Raw genomic sequence first — 14,299 nt, 5'->3', positions numbered from 1 at the left:
ACGGCAACGGCGACAGCGAAAATAAGCCGAGAGTGTCTATAGAGCTGCTATCGCAAAAAAAAAAAAGTGGCTTTTGCCTTTGATCCTCCCTAGGTGAATGCATAAGGGACCCTGTGGGTTTCCTTTTTTTTTTTTGACTGGCTAAACTAGAGACAAATATGGGTTTAGACGCGTACGTCCTTTAATGCGGCTAACCCCCGCCTGCGCGTTTGAAAGTTCCGCGAAACGGCACCCACATGGAGCCTCCGATATCCGGGTTATCATGGCCAGGTAGACGCTCACGTGGTGCTATGACAGCTTGTCGATATGCAAGGATGGGCAGAGCCACCGAAGCGAATGCGCGAACAGGCCGAGCAGGAAAGTTGCGAGGTGACGATGAGTGCCATTTTTTGTATGAACCACGAAATAACGAAAGCAGCCCCGTGGTGTTCCTATGGGAGCACTTACAGGGACAATAAACCACTGCCGCCCCTATAGCCCCATCATGCATGTAAGAGCGCTACCGACTGTTGATTTCCTTTGCTTCGTGCATGGGCATGCCGCGCAGCCTCGTAAAAATAAAACAAGGATTGTGGCTATAGGTCGTCGAAATGTTTTAATGCGACAGCGTGAGAGCGCATGATCGAAGAAAAACTCACCTGTGTCAAAATTAGGAAGAAATCACTACATTTCTACTCATTCATTTCAGGAAAATCTCACTGACAATTACGATACTGTCTAATACGAATTCTGAGCGCCACTCAGCGTGTTTTGATTTTGCGATAAGTTGAGGCGCGACCGCCTCGCGAACCGGGAGATCGCGGAATGCGTGTGCGTGGGACCGCGTGGGCACGTTCCACAACACCCGCCACAGAGCGGCCTGCGTTCACGCAGCGCTTTATTTTCATAAATGGTATCGGTGGACGCCCTCGCTGCATGACGTCATCGACGATGACGTCATCGACGACCGCAGGGCGACGCGCACCACTGTGGCGCCGCGGGTGGCCGCCACGGAACCTGTCGTCTTGCCACTGTCGTTCCCTCCTCCTCGAGCTCTCCTCACTATCGCCGTCTTTCATCCTCCGCTTCGGTCCGCGTTCGATTTTTTTCGTCCTCTTTCGCTTTGCCGGTTACGACACTACTGACGCCGCTCAACGCAGGAACGGGCGCCTGAGAACTGCGCTCTAAAACTTGTTTATTATGAGCGAACTTCTGCCCGGAAAACTAGACGCAAAATCTAAGAGTCCGCTAGAGCGTTCCACACACACACAAAGTGTCCTTTCGACCAACGCACGTCTTCTTCTATTCCCAAGCATTGCAGGTCAACCCACTATCTCGTGCCCGTGCGCGAGAGGTATGCGTTGCGCGGTCATGAGGAGCGCTAGCAGGCACGAGGCATTGCAGACGCTAACACAGCGGCTCGCTGCGCTCCGCGTTCGCTTTCTTTCGTTCTCATTCGCTCTATCGGTTACGCCGACGCCAACGGCGACGTCGCTCAACGCAGGAACGGGTGCCTAAAAGCTGCGCTTTCAAACATCGTTTAAGTCGTGTTTTGTAGCGAGTTAGTTTCGTAAAGTGTGGTTGCTTACAGCATTGGGCCTCACGTGCAGCTGCAGAGAAATAGAGAGAGAGAGAGAAAGCTCTTTAATGAAAAACAGAGAATTCTGCCGGCGTACCTAAAGGCGCCTACATGCTACTCTGTATAGGGGAGGGGAGTCAGGACAGAAAGGTATAGTGAGTGAATGTATATATATATATATAGGCAGGCATCGTGGTGGAGTGGCCGTAGCGTTGCAAGTAGTCAAGTAGATCCTCCGTGAGAAGTCACAACGTTGTTTATTTCGACGTTTCAGCCAGAGTCTGGCCTTCATCAGGAATGAGGGTACAGTTTGTTGGTGCTCAGCTTTATACAATCTTAGAGGAGTGAGGGTACGCGGAATAATAATAATGATAATAAAAAAAGAGAGAAAAAAAAGTGAGAACATGAGGTAGACCCCCCCCCCCTTTTCTCCGGCCGCCCCCTTCCACCCCTCCGACGATCACTTTTAAGATGTCCGCGGCCTGCATATCCTTCCCTCCATTAACGTATTGTTCCCGACCAGGCAGCGCCTCGTGGCTCCGGCGGTGCGGTGTGGGGTAAAAAGGACCTTTTTTATGAAGTTAAGCCTTTAACTACTCAGTGCCCCGTGGACGTCTCGTCCCCGGTGCGGTGTGGGGACAAAAAGGAGCTTTTTTAAGAAGTTAAGCCTTTAACTACTCAGTGCCACGTTGACGTCTCGACCCCGTAAGGGGGGCCGCCGCGTATTGCCGGAAAGGCTAGCAAGCGGGCGCAATGTCAATTTTGGCCCGCTCCTGGATTCCGCAGTCGGGGGCTCCTGATTGTGCACAAGGGCGCTGTCAGACATGTCATGCTTGACAGGATTGATTGGTTAGTAAGGTAGAAACAGCAACAGATGACAGCTGTACTTAGAAATTAGTTACACTTGGAAGTATTTTCAGCTGTCCAGTGACCGTCGCAGCTGCAGTACCGTGAACTCTTCAGTTATTATTGTCATTATTGCCGTTATTGTTTTCTAATGCTTTAATTGCTGCAAGTGTACCCGGATTCTCATTTATTCCTCTTTCGAGGGTGTTTCTCTTTCGAGAGAAAAGGGGGGGGGGGGTCTACCTCATGTTCTCACTTTTTTTTTCTCTTTTTTTTATTATCATTATTATTATTCCGCGTACCCTCACTCCTCTAAGATTGTATAAAGCTGAGCACCAACAAACTGTACCCTCATTCCTGATGAAGGCCAGACTCTGGCTGAAACGTCGAAATAAACAACGTTGTGACTTCTCACGGAGGATCTACTTGACTATATATATATATATATATATATATATATATATATATATATATATATATATATATATATATATATATATATATATATATATATATATATATATATCCGCATTCCGCTGTCGCTTAAGTGGCCGCATGTGTTTTGGCCCTGCAACATAAATATGCAGGCTGTCTGCCTCGAGAGTCTATGCAGTAATGCACTGGCTATGTTGTAGGCAGGGATCCGAGCAACACCTACACAACGTCTGCAGTAGTATACGTCAACGAAGCAAACGTAAAACTGACTACCATGTCCACTACTACGTTTCTTTATACCATGTTTCTCTTCGCGCCTTCCCCGCTTCAGAAAGCCTAAAGAAAGAAACAACAAAATAAGGCTCCTTGCAACTTCACGTGCCGCAGCCCACCCAATAGAGCGCAGGAGCATCGCCTTCTGTTGTACAACGAATGTTCCAAGCGATGTACGTGACCAGACCAGCGGTACGCGCCATAACACGGGCGCTCCGCGTGTTCCAGTTGCCTTTGCAGCTGGCTAGCTTTATGTATGCGCCGTCGAAGTTTTCTTTCAGACTGTGCAGCAAATCTAGGGAGTGCTCGGCGTTATATATACCGACTGTAGAGGACATTGCATAAAGCTCGTGCTTTCTCTCTCTCTTTCTCTCTTACCGTCGTGTTCAGAAATGCACCTCAACTTGAAGCCACGGCTTGACTTGAATGGCTCACGTCATCGCAACGCCTGATGTGAGAGCGTCCAAAGTAACACCGTCTTGGTCATGTTCACGTCAGGCGTTATACTCGAGCTAGGTTTGAACAAGTTGCTGCTTGTAGGTAAGATACATTGACGCGTAAGCACTCTGGGGCGAGTACAATCGTCACATATATACAGAATCAAGCGAAATCGTTTCCGTAACGTACAACCTTGTAAGGGGAAACGTATTCGATAATTTCGCGATTTATGTAACTGGAACTTTGGAACATTACAAATGCAGTTAGCAAGTATGGGAATACGTAGAGCTGCGCTGAAAACACATAGGAAAAAGTACGACTATTGGACGCTTTGTGATATTCAAAAGCGAGAATATCGGAAATGTAGATCAATGGCAACTTTTAAGTGTTCTTTAAAATATAAGCTATAAAAAAACTTACGGATCCCGTAGGAATACATGCAGCTTCATAAAAATACACTGAGAACATGTTCGGTACCCAGTGAATAATGACTCGAATTTACGAGTTAACAAGCGCGGCTCTCCCTTCTGAGCATGTGGTATAATGAACTCTTGAACTCTGATGTATATAGACACTCGAACCCCGAACCTGTGTCCTAAGTTGCTAGGTGGATTAGAGGTGGTCATTAAAAAAAACAGAAAAGACTGGCCATGCATTTGTCACTGTGCGATTGCCATCGTCAACGGCGTGACGTCACGGAATAATTATGTGCGATTCGGCAGCAACACGTGTTGCGATAGCGGGCAGAAGGAATTCTTACGCATTGTCAGACACTTCGTGAAATTTCCTCAGCATTTTTCTGATTGCCAGGAATCACCTAGCATTATACCGCATCGTTGCCTTCTACTAGTACAAAAATGTGGCGAAGAAACTTAGAAGTTTACAAATAAACTTGACAAAACGTTAACGACTGCGATACGAAGTAATTGAGCGAGAAATGTTGGACAGTATATATATATGCTAGACAGGGCGCTGCTACACCGACATGGTGTGATCATTATTGAACAACTCAACCAACTTTCCACCTCACTGCAATGGTAGTTACCGGAGTGTTACTGAAATGTTTGGTCCAGATCTATCATTAAATCGGGAGCAGGCAATATTAACCTATGTTCAATCTCAAACAAAGTGGTACGAAATGGATGTGTGCAGGCCATTCAATTCACACGGTGGATAACTGGCGGTCTGCAGTTGTCGCAGTATGGCTTCTAAGAGAAAGGAACTGTTCGTTAGGAGGCACAAAAAATCTTGTGGCGAAGGGGCTTGTAGGAAAGGGTGTTTCAGCTCCACTAACGTGAAACCCGGGGAGCGGCGAAGCATGCAGCTTGCGCCGGTGTTTACCACAGCAAAATCTTAACTCGTTACTGCTTTACTCGCCACCAGCCCACTAACGCACCATCACTTTGCAGATATGTTTCAACAAGTGGTGTTTCAAATAGGTGACTTTATCGTAGAGATGCACGTTTGTGTCTCTGGTTTTTTAAAAGAAACTTGAGCACCTTGGTAAGTTTCGTCGGGGATTCTGACACCGCTGCTAAGCCAAACGTCATGTTTTAGGCAGTAACGACGAGCCTCTAACTCATAATATGCATAGTATGGACCGGTGCCGAGTAGTGGGATTTACCCACTTTTTGTGGCGCATACCCGTTTAAGACAGACCGTGACGATGACATGACACGCCGACAAGCCGACACCCTTAGGTGCTTCAACCCTAATGGAGGTGTGATGAAATTGTAAAACCTGCTGGCATTAAACGGGGTAATGTGGCGCGATACAGGAGTAATTAGGAACCACACTGGGGAGAGGCCTTCGCCTTGACGTAGGACGACGATAATGATGATGATGGTGACGACAATAGTCGTAGTTGCTCTTGTGTGTGCTTCGAAACGGCGGCACCTATGCTAAGCCGCCACAGTGTCACCTTCTACTGTTCCGGTAATCCTTTCAACGTTCAAATAGTGAATCAAGTATTGTACACTTTAATACATTTGAATAAGATTAAAGACGATTTGGACACTCGCGGTGCACTTGTCGTTCTTTCCCACAGGACATGCATGCACGGCAAACGCGCGTATTACTACAGTGAGTGTTTGCAGAGAAGTCAAGCGCATTGGAGTGCAAAAACGACTGAGCGAAGTAGACGCGCATACAATGACGCTACGCTGGATCGCCCCTGTGGAAACCGTGGCAGCGTCCTTCCATAGCTGGCATTTACGTTGTTGCGCGCGGATACTGTAAGCGCGCTGCATGGTTCCTGCTTGGCTATCGAGTACCATTAAATCATTTATGTATTGGCGCGAAAGTACTGCACGCGTTGTTGCACATAACTATGTTGCACATATGTGTAGAAAGTTTGTCGAAAAAAAAAGTTTAGAAAAAGAGTGTGACGTAACTATTTAGGCAATACATGAATAACATGGTAAGCTTGTTTTTATCAAGGTTGCGCTCAGTCGTAGCTAAAGAAATTGAACGCTATTCTAAAAGGTCAAGCTATGATTTAAACAGGCTAAGCGAAAGCGACTAAAAGTCCGTAAAAGAATAGAAGGATCGCTACAGATTTGCTAACTCGAAAGCAGTGCAGCGAGCCGTACGCGCCAGTGTAAACAACCAGTATACGGTCACTGATAATTTGCGCAGAAACTTCTCGTTCGCGCATCAAAAGTTACTTTGAAAGCGGTCACAGCAGGTCAAATGTTCATCAACTAATGAACAGTTTTTCCTTTCTCCGAGAGCATGTGTGCGTGCTGTCGGAGCAGATTTCAACGAGAGTCCACACTCGCGAACCTTTGAATACACACTTTTGGCTTCTTGAAACTATCTCATTATCAAAGCTGCCACCTTCACGGAAAGCAGCGTATTGATGCGATGGAGAAATACACACTGAACTGAATCGATAGAACCCTAAATAAACCCGAATTGAGAAAAACTATGACGGAGAATCGTTATGCGAAGACAAACATTGACACCAACGTATGCGGGTTTGTCTTCAACTGGAACTTCGTAACTATGGCTGCGTGCTTTGGAGCACCTTGTTTCTCTACGTAATCACTGCATCCAAGAAGCAATGTAGAAAATGAAATTTTGAACGACGGTAAGCGTTCTCTCGGCCGTGCAGAAATTTGGAGTGCCATGCTAAAAAAAAGAACCTTTACGAGTGCGCTGGGTTCCAGAGAAACATAAGTTTACTTGTATTAACATCATTTGCGCCTTGAAGCGATATCAGGGCAAGTGACCTCAAAGCATTAGAAAGCTTTGAGACGTTCTTATTGGACCTAGCTTCGCACTGATGGTGTACACATTACCACGGAATATGCTTATCAAAACTGTTAGTCGTCAATGAATAACTTATTTATTAGTTTAACCTGGCGCACGCGAGGTTGCAAGAGTATTTGCGCGCTCCCAGAGGCCTTTTAAATCGTGTCATATTTGTAAAATGTCTTGAACGCCTTATGACATGTGAACCTGAGAAACTAAACATTTTACCGAGTGCCTTGTGTGCGTTTCTCGTTCTTTCTTTTTTTACCACTTGGAGCACGTGCCAAGCATAGGCACACGTCTTGGTTTGCCGGTGAAAACGACCTGTGCCCCAAGTAAAAACCCTTACTGTAGGTAGGCACACGCCGTCTTCTCAGAAACACGAGAAAAAGGGGCTCATCGTGCGGAGATCCCCTTTTTCTTTACGTAGACCGGGATTAGTTCGGTGGTGAGAAAGTCTTGCATACAGGTGTTTTAGTGGCTTGCATTAAAACAAGAAGTTCTACTAGTTAGGGCCTGGTTCACTGGGGCGTCGTATAATAATAATAATCAATCAATCAATCAATCAATCATTTATTTATTTAACGTGCCCAGGAACAACCGTAAGGTCTTTGTGCAGGCGCACGCAAAAAAAATAATAAAAATAAACTATACAATACAGACAGTCTTCAGAAATAAAAAGAGCAAATACACGTAGACAAAGAGAAATGAACACAAAAGGGGAGGAGTAAAATAAGACAACACGAGAAATATTGAAGGGGAATGAAAAATTTGATTGCATATATACAACTATGCGGAAAGACGGAGAAGGGAAGACTTTGTACAATGTGCCATACTATGTCAAAACAGTACAAAGCTTGGATAAAAACAATGATTGTGGACTATGAAAAATGTCAAGATCAAGAAAATTAACATTATAGAGACTTTGTATTCTGTGAACGGTAGAGTGTTGGAAGAAGCAGGCGGGTACATGAAACGGTCTGTTCTCTCTGGTTAACTTACACGGAATTCGAAAAATTTACACAATTGAGAAGTACAGGGCAGGATATGATACCGTGGACTAGCTTGTAAAGAAACAAGAGATCAGAACGATTTCGTCGGCAGTGAAGTGATGGCAATGATAATAATTCAGCAGTATTTGAACGAGATTTTTTAGCAAAGCGATGGTTATATATGCTAAGGAATTTTTTCTGGACTCGTTCAATGGTGTTACCGCTGGATTGAGCAATGCCATTCCATATCACGGACGCATACTCCAGTTGAGGAAGACATAGCGCGGTGTACAATTTCGGAAGGGCATAGGAGAACGGAATTCTCTAGACAATCTGCAAACACAGCCTAGGGTGCGAAGACCCCGCAAAGCAACACGCTTAGCGTGAGCAGAAAAGTTTAACGTGCTATCAATAACAACACCAAGATCACTGATCTCATAAACCTTGCATAAGGACACAGAATTGACAGAGTATTGAAATGACACGCTAGATGTTTTGCGAGTGATAGACATGAATTTTGTCTTCGAGGCATTCAGAGAAAGGTTATTAGCGTTGCACCATTCGGAAAAAGAGCGCAAATCTGACTGCAGCAAGCGACAGTCGTTAACTGAATGAATTTCCTTAAAAATCTTGATGTCATCGGCATACAAGAGGAAAGAAGAATTACGAATGGCAAAAGCAACATCATTAACGTAAATTAAAAATAGGAGTGGGCCTAATACTGACCCTTGAGGAACCCCACTAGTCACTTTATACAAAGAAGACGTTTGGCCATTTACCGCTACATAACAATATCTATTGAGCAGATAGCTCTGCAGGAGATTCACAACCGACAAGTCAACATCAAATTGCGCAAGTTTAACCATAATCAGTGTGTGGCTGACTACGTCAAAAGCCTTGCTCAGGTCACAGTAGAGTACGTCAACCTGTCCTCTCTGAGAAATAGGTGTGGAGATCTGCGTCATGAAACTAGCAAGATTTGTGGTAGTTGAGCGGCCAGCGAGAAAACCATGTTGATTAGGAATCAATGAGCTTTTAACACTAAAGACAATATTTTGTGAAGAGCCAGCTCGAAGATCTTTGATGTGGCACATAGTAGAGAAATCGGGCGATAATTAGAAACATCTGTTTTACAGCCCGACTGGGAAAACACGAGCAGTTTTCCACATGCTAGGAAATGTGGAAGTGTCCAGGCAGTTATTAAATATCGTAGTCAGTACTGGGACAAATATACTACTATAAGCTTTTAGTATGGCGGAGGGGATGCCATCTGGGCCACATGATAAGGATGGTTTTAAGCACTTAATGCATTCGCAGATAAGATTTTCATCCAGCGACAAAGCACTGGGTGAGCGAACTGCCTTAGGCTGTCTGATATCAGTGCTAGAGTCTGAGGCCTTATAAACGGATGAGAAATGTGCGGCAAAACAGTCAGCGACGGCATGCACTTCTACCCCATTTGAGTCTAGTAGTCCTGAAAGACTCTCCGCTTTTGCTGGACCGTTTACGTACATACTTCCAAACTCAGCTGGCCTGTCAGAAGCGCTTTTTTCTAAGAATTCAATATACGAACTATGATCCCGTTATATAGGCGTTTAGCGAGAGTTCGAAAAAAGCTGAACTCTTCCTTCCACTCGCTCGATGGAGAACATTTAGATTTCCTGTGTGCGCGATCTTTATGCTTCAGTGCACTGATAAGTTCAGATGAGAACCAGTGGGATATTTACGTTGTTTATGTGTGTATTGGGGAATAAAATTACGCATGCTGCTCAGTACAAGCTCCGCAAACTGATCAACCTGGTCATCAACATTCGGTTTGTCAGTAACCTGTGACCAGTCACGGTGGACAAGTGATGATAGAGGCCCGTGTAATCACCTCGCTTGAACGCAAATCTTGGAGATTTGTTTACGTAACTGCTGTAGCTCGTTGTTTCGGCTGATGCAGATAATCTTACGTTAAGTGGTGGGTGGAATTTGTCCGGACGTACAAGAGAGATGTTGGAGCGGGAAACTTCAAGGGGTTGATCGTTTGACACACACAGGTCTAAGACGTTGCCACTGGAATTGACGACTGAATTATGTTGCACTAGGGAATTAAACGCCAGAAAGTCCAGGAGCAGGCTGCACTTTTTCTCTGTGAAATGATTGTAATGAGAAAAGGTAAGCGTGCTCCAGTCAATTCCAGGTGCATTGAAATCCCAAGAACAATAATTCTGTGCCCACTATGAGAAAGATATCACAAGTTCAATAGAAGACATGACATCGTGAAACGAGGCAGGGGAAATGCTGGGCGGTAAATAGAAGCATCCAATCAACAATTTTTCACGGCGCTCAAGGTTGATTTCTAGCCAGATCGATTCTTCGATAGTTTCTAGGTCTTTCCGTCTAACGGATTTCAGTGAATTGTCAATGGCAATCAGCACGCCACCGCCTTTCTGTTTGGTTTCACTGAAATCTCGGTCACGGCGGAAGGTGGTGTAGGTCGGGGAAAAAAGTCCGTATGAGGGAATTTCAGTGCCGAGCCAGGTTTCAGAGATAGCAATAATAGGAAAAGCAGACGAAAGAACATTAGAGAAAACTCGAGTGTCTTGGTACGCAGACCCCGAGCATTTTGGTAGAATATGTCTACGGCACACGGCACTTGGATTCCAGTCACTATCTCAGAGGGATGAAGCATGTCATCGCGCAGCTCCCCACGAAATGGCTTGAAGAGGCATCCGAGGGGCCACATCGAAGGGTCATTCAGGTGTTGTAGTGTTTCCTCGTCAACTTCAATATAGAATGAAGAATATGACTGGAACTTTGTTTGAAGTCGCCGGCAGGAGATGGGAGACAGATCCAATGAAGCAATATGTTTCTTACTGTCAGCAGTAGTGGTGTCCGGGCTCAGCTTCGTAACAAAAATGGCCTTGGCCATTGTGGCCTTTGTGGCCGTTGAGCTACAGATATAGTGGATGTTTTCATAACTCCAAACGAGGCGGGTTTCTTCTTTCTTTCACCCTCAGTCACCGCTGCAGAAGAAGCTGTCACAGGCATCACACTGACACGCTCCGACGTGTCTACGTCAGCTGGCGGCGAAGTCGAAGATGAAAGAATTTTGGAGAGGGGTTGTTCGGACAACGCAGGTTGCTTGGAGGTCACAGACGGGTCAACGGTCACATGCGCTGGGGGTTTCACAGGTGCCTTCACTGCCACGGCGACCGTGCGGCGCGTCAGCTCCTCACGCAGGAAGCGGACCTCTGCACGAAGGGAGGCGACCACGCGAGCTTGTTGTTCAACACCGCGGGAATGATCCTTACGGAGCCGCTCGTTGTCTTCGCGTAGTTGGGATACCTCGTCGCTGAGGAATGAGATTCCCTCCAATGCGTCGAGGAGGAGGCGGCGCAGCCCGGCGAGTCGTCACCCGGAGGGGTACACGTGGAGAGGGAACCGGTTTGAGAACTGCAATGCTCACCGCTGCACCCCGACGAGTTGCTTTCGCTAGGCTTACCAGAAGCACGGCTCAGATCACATAAATTGCAGCAAAATGAGCGCGATCCAGACTTCAGGAGTTGCAGCTCTTCATCAGGCCAGGTTACACATTTCGCATGAACGCGTTTAGAGCAACTTTCACAGCGGAAAAGCTGCTGCTTACCGAAAAACGGGCAGGAGCATAGCAAGCATGCATCCCGACTGGGCGCCATGGTGCCCATAATAATAATAATAATAAATATAATAGTAATAATAATAATAATATAATAATAATAATAATAATAATAATAATAATAATATAATAATAATAATAATCTAATAATAATAATATTAATAATAATAATAATAATCAATCAATCAATCATCAATCAATCAATCAAACGTTTATTTAATGTGCCCAGGAACAACCGTAAGGTCTTTGTACTGGCGCACAGAAAAAAAAACAAAAAAAAACAAAAAAAACAAAGGAAACATTCATAATAAAATATCAGGGATAAAAAACGTTACAAAACTGCACATATACAACTATGCGCAGGCAGAAAAAAAATATCAACAGTGTACAAGGCTATGTAAGTACAGTGCAAAGCTCGGAGCAGAACAACGACTGGGAGCTGTGAAAGACATCGAGCTCCATAAAGTAAGCATTGTAAAGACGTTGTATCCTGCCAATGGTCGAATGTTCACAGAGGCAGGCGGTTACATGAAAAGGTCTATTCTCTCTGGTCAGCTTACGTGGGATTCGGAAATTAAGACAGTTGAGCAGTACAGGGCAGGATATGATACCATGCACAAGCTTGTAAAGAAATAACAGATCAGCGCGATTTCGTCGGCAGCAAAGTGATGGCAATTATAATAATCCAGCAGCGTTAGAACGAGATCCAGAGTCATTTCTAGCGAAACGATGGTTGTAAATGCTTAGGAATTTTTTCTGGACTCGCTCAATGGCGTTGCTGCTGGAATTAGGAATGCCATTCCAGATCACAGATGCATACTCTAGTTGAGGAAGACATAGCGCGGTGTACAATTTCGGAAGGGCACAGGAGAACGGAATTCTCTAGACATTCTGCAAACACAGCCTAGGGTGCGAAGACCCCGCAAAGCAACACGCTTAGCGTGAGCAGAAAAGTGTAAGGTGCTATCAAAAAGAACACCTAGATCATTGATCTCACATACCTTACACAACGACACAGAATTTACAGAATATAAAAATGGCACACTAGATGTTTTTCGAGTGAAACTCATTACCTTGGTTTTTGAAATATTTAGGGAGAGGTTATTGCTCTTGCACCATTCAGAAAAAGAACACAAATCAGATTGCAGCAAGCGACAATCGATAACTGAATGAATTTCCTTAAATATCTTTATGTCATCGGCATACAAAAGGAAAGAAGAATTCCGAATGACAGAAGAAACATCATTAACATAAATTAAAAAAGTGATAATAATAATAATAATAATAATAATAATAATAATAATAATAATCAATCAATCAATCAATCAATCAATCAATCAATCAATCAATCAATGATTTATTTAACGTGCCCAGGAACAACCGTAAGGTCCTTGTGCTGGCGCACGCAAAAAAAAAACAATAAAAATAAACAATACAATACAGACAGTTTTCAGAAATAAAAAGAGCAAAAACATGTAGACAAAGAGAAATGAACACAAAAGGGGAGGAGTAAAATAAGACAACACGAGAAATATTGACGGGGCATAAAAAATTAGATTGCATATATACAACTTATGTGGAAAGACTGAGAAGGGAAGACTTTGTACATTGTGCCACACTATGTCAAAACAGTGCAAAGCTCGGATAAAAACAATGATTGTGGGCGATTGAAAAACGTCAAGATCAAGAAAATTAACATTATAGAGACTTTGTATTCTGTGAACGGTAGAGTGTTGGAAGAAGCAGGCGGGTACATGAAACGGTCTGTTCTCTCTGGTTAACTTATGCGGAATTCGAAAATTTACACAATTGAGAAGTACAGGGCAGGATATGATACCGTGGACTAGCTTGTAAAGAAACAAGAGATCAGAGCGATTTCGTCGGCAGTGAAGTGATGGCAGTGATAATAATTCAGCAGTACTTGAACGAGATCCAGAGTCATTTTTAGCAAAGCGATGGTTATATATGCTGAGGATTTTTTTCTGGACTCGTTCAATGGTGTTACCGCTGGATTGAGCAATGCCATTCCATATCACGGACGCATACTCAAGTTGCGGAAGACATATTGCCGTGTACAATTTGTGTAGGGCCATGGGAGACCTGAATTCTCGAGATATTCTACAAACACATCCGAGAGAACGAAGACCCCGCATAGCAGCACGCTTAACGTGAGAAGAAAAGTTTAACGCGCTGTCAACAACAACACCAAGATCACTGATTTCATAAACCCTTGCATAACGGCACAGAATTGACAGAGTATTGAAATGACACGCTAGATGTTTTGCGAGTGATAGACATGAATTTTGTCTTCGAGGTATTCAGAGAAAGGTTATTACCGTCGCACCATTCGGAAAAAGAGCGCAAGTCTGACTGCAGCAAGCGACAGTCGTTAACTGAATGAATTTCCTTAAAAATCTTGATGTCATCGGCATACAGAGGAAAGAAGAATTACAAATGGCAAAAGAAACATCATTAACGTAAATTAAAAATAGGAGTGGGCCTAATACCGACCCTTGAGGGACCCCACTAGTCACTTTATACAAAGAAGATTTGGCCATTTACGGCAACATAACAATATCTATTGAGCAGATAGCTCTGCAGGAGATTCATAATCAATCAAACGTTTATTTAATGAGCCCTGGAACAACCGTAAGGTCTTTGTACCTGGCGCACGAAAAAAAACAAAAAAAAACAAAGGAAACATTCATAATAAAATATCAAGGATAAAAACATTATAAAATGCACATATACAACTATGCGCAGGCAGAAACAAAAATATCAACAGTGTACGAGGCTATGGTAAAGTACAGTGCAAAGCTCGAGCATAACAACGACTGGGAGCTGTGAAAAACATCGAGC

At 44.2% G+C, this 14,299-nt stretch overlaps 1 protein-coding gene across 1 annotated transcript in view; it reads left to right on the top strand.

Annotated features, from left to right (window-relative positions):
* Nucleotides 1-1,364, top strand: part of LOC125757862 (acetylcholinesterase-like) — a 32,263-nt gene extending 30,899 nt beyond the window's left edge. The window contains exon 8 of the mRNA XM_049414095.1: nt 1,301-1,364. Coding sequence (XP_049270052.1) covers nt 1,301-1,364 — 64 coding nt within the window. The remainder of the gene's footprint in view (nt 1-1,300) is intronic.
* Nucleotides 1,365-14,299: the final 12,935 nt, after the last annotated feature.

Source organism: Rhipicephalus sanguineus, chromosome 3, assembly GCF_013339695.2.
Source record: "Rhipicephalus sanguineus isolate Rsan-2018 chromosome 3, BIME_Rsan_1.4, whole genome shotgun sequence".
In the NCBI taxonomy this organism is placed as follows: Eukaryota; Metazoa; Arthropoda; class Arachnida; order Ixodida; family Ixodidae; genus Rhipicephalus; species Rhipicephalus sanguineus.
The sequence above is the reverse complement of the archived record's forward strand: the minus strand, read 5'-3'. Positions and strand labels throughout refer to the sequence as shown.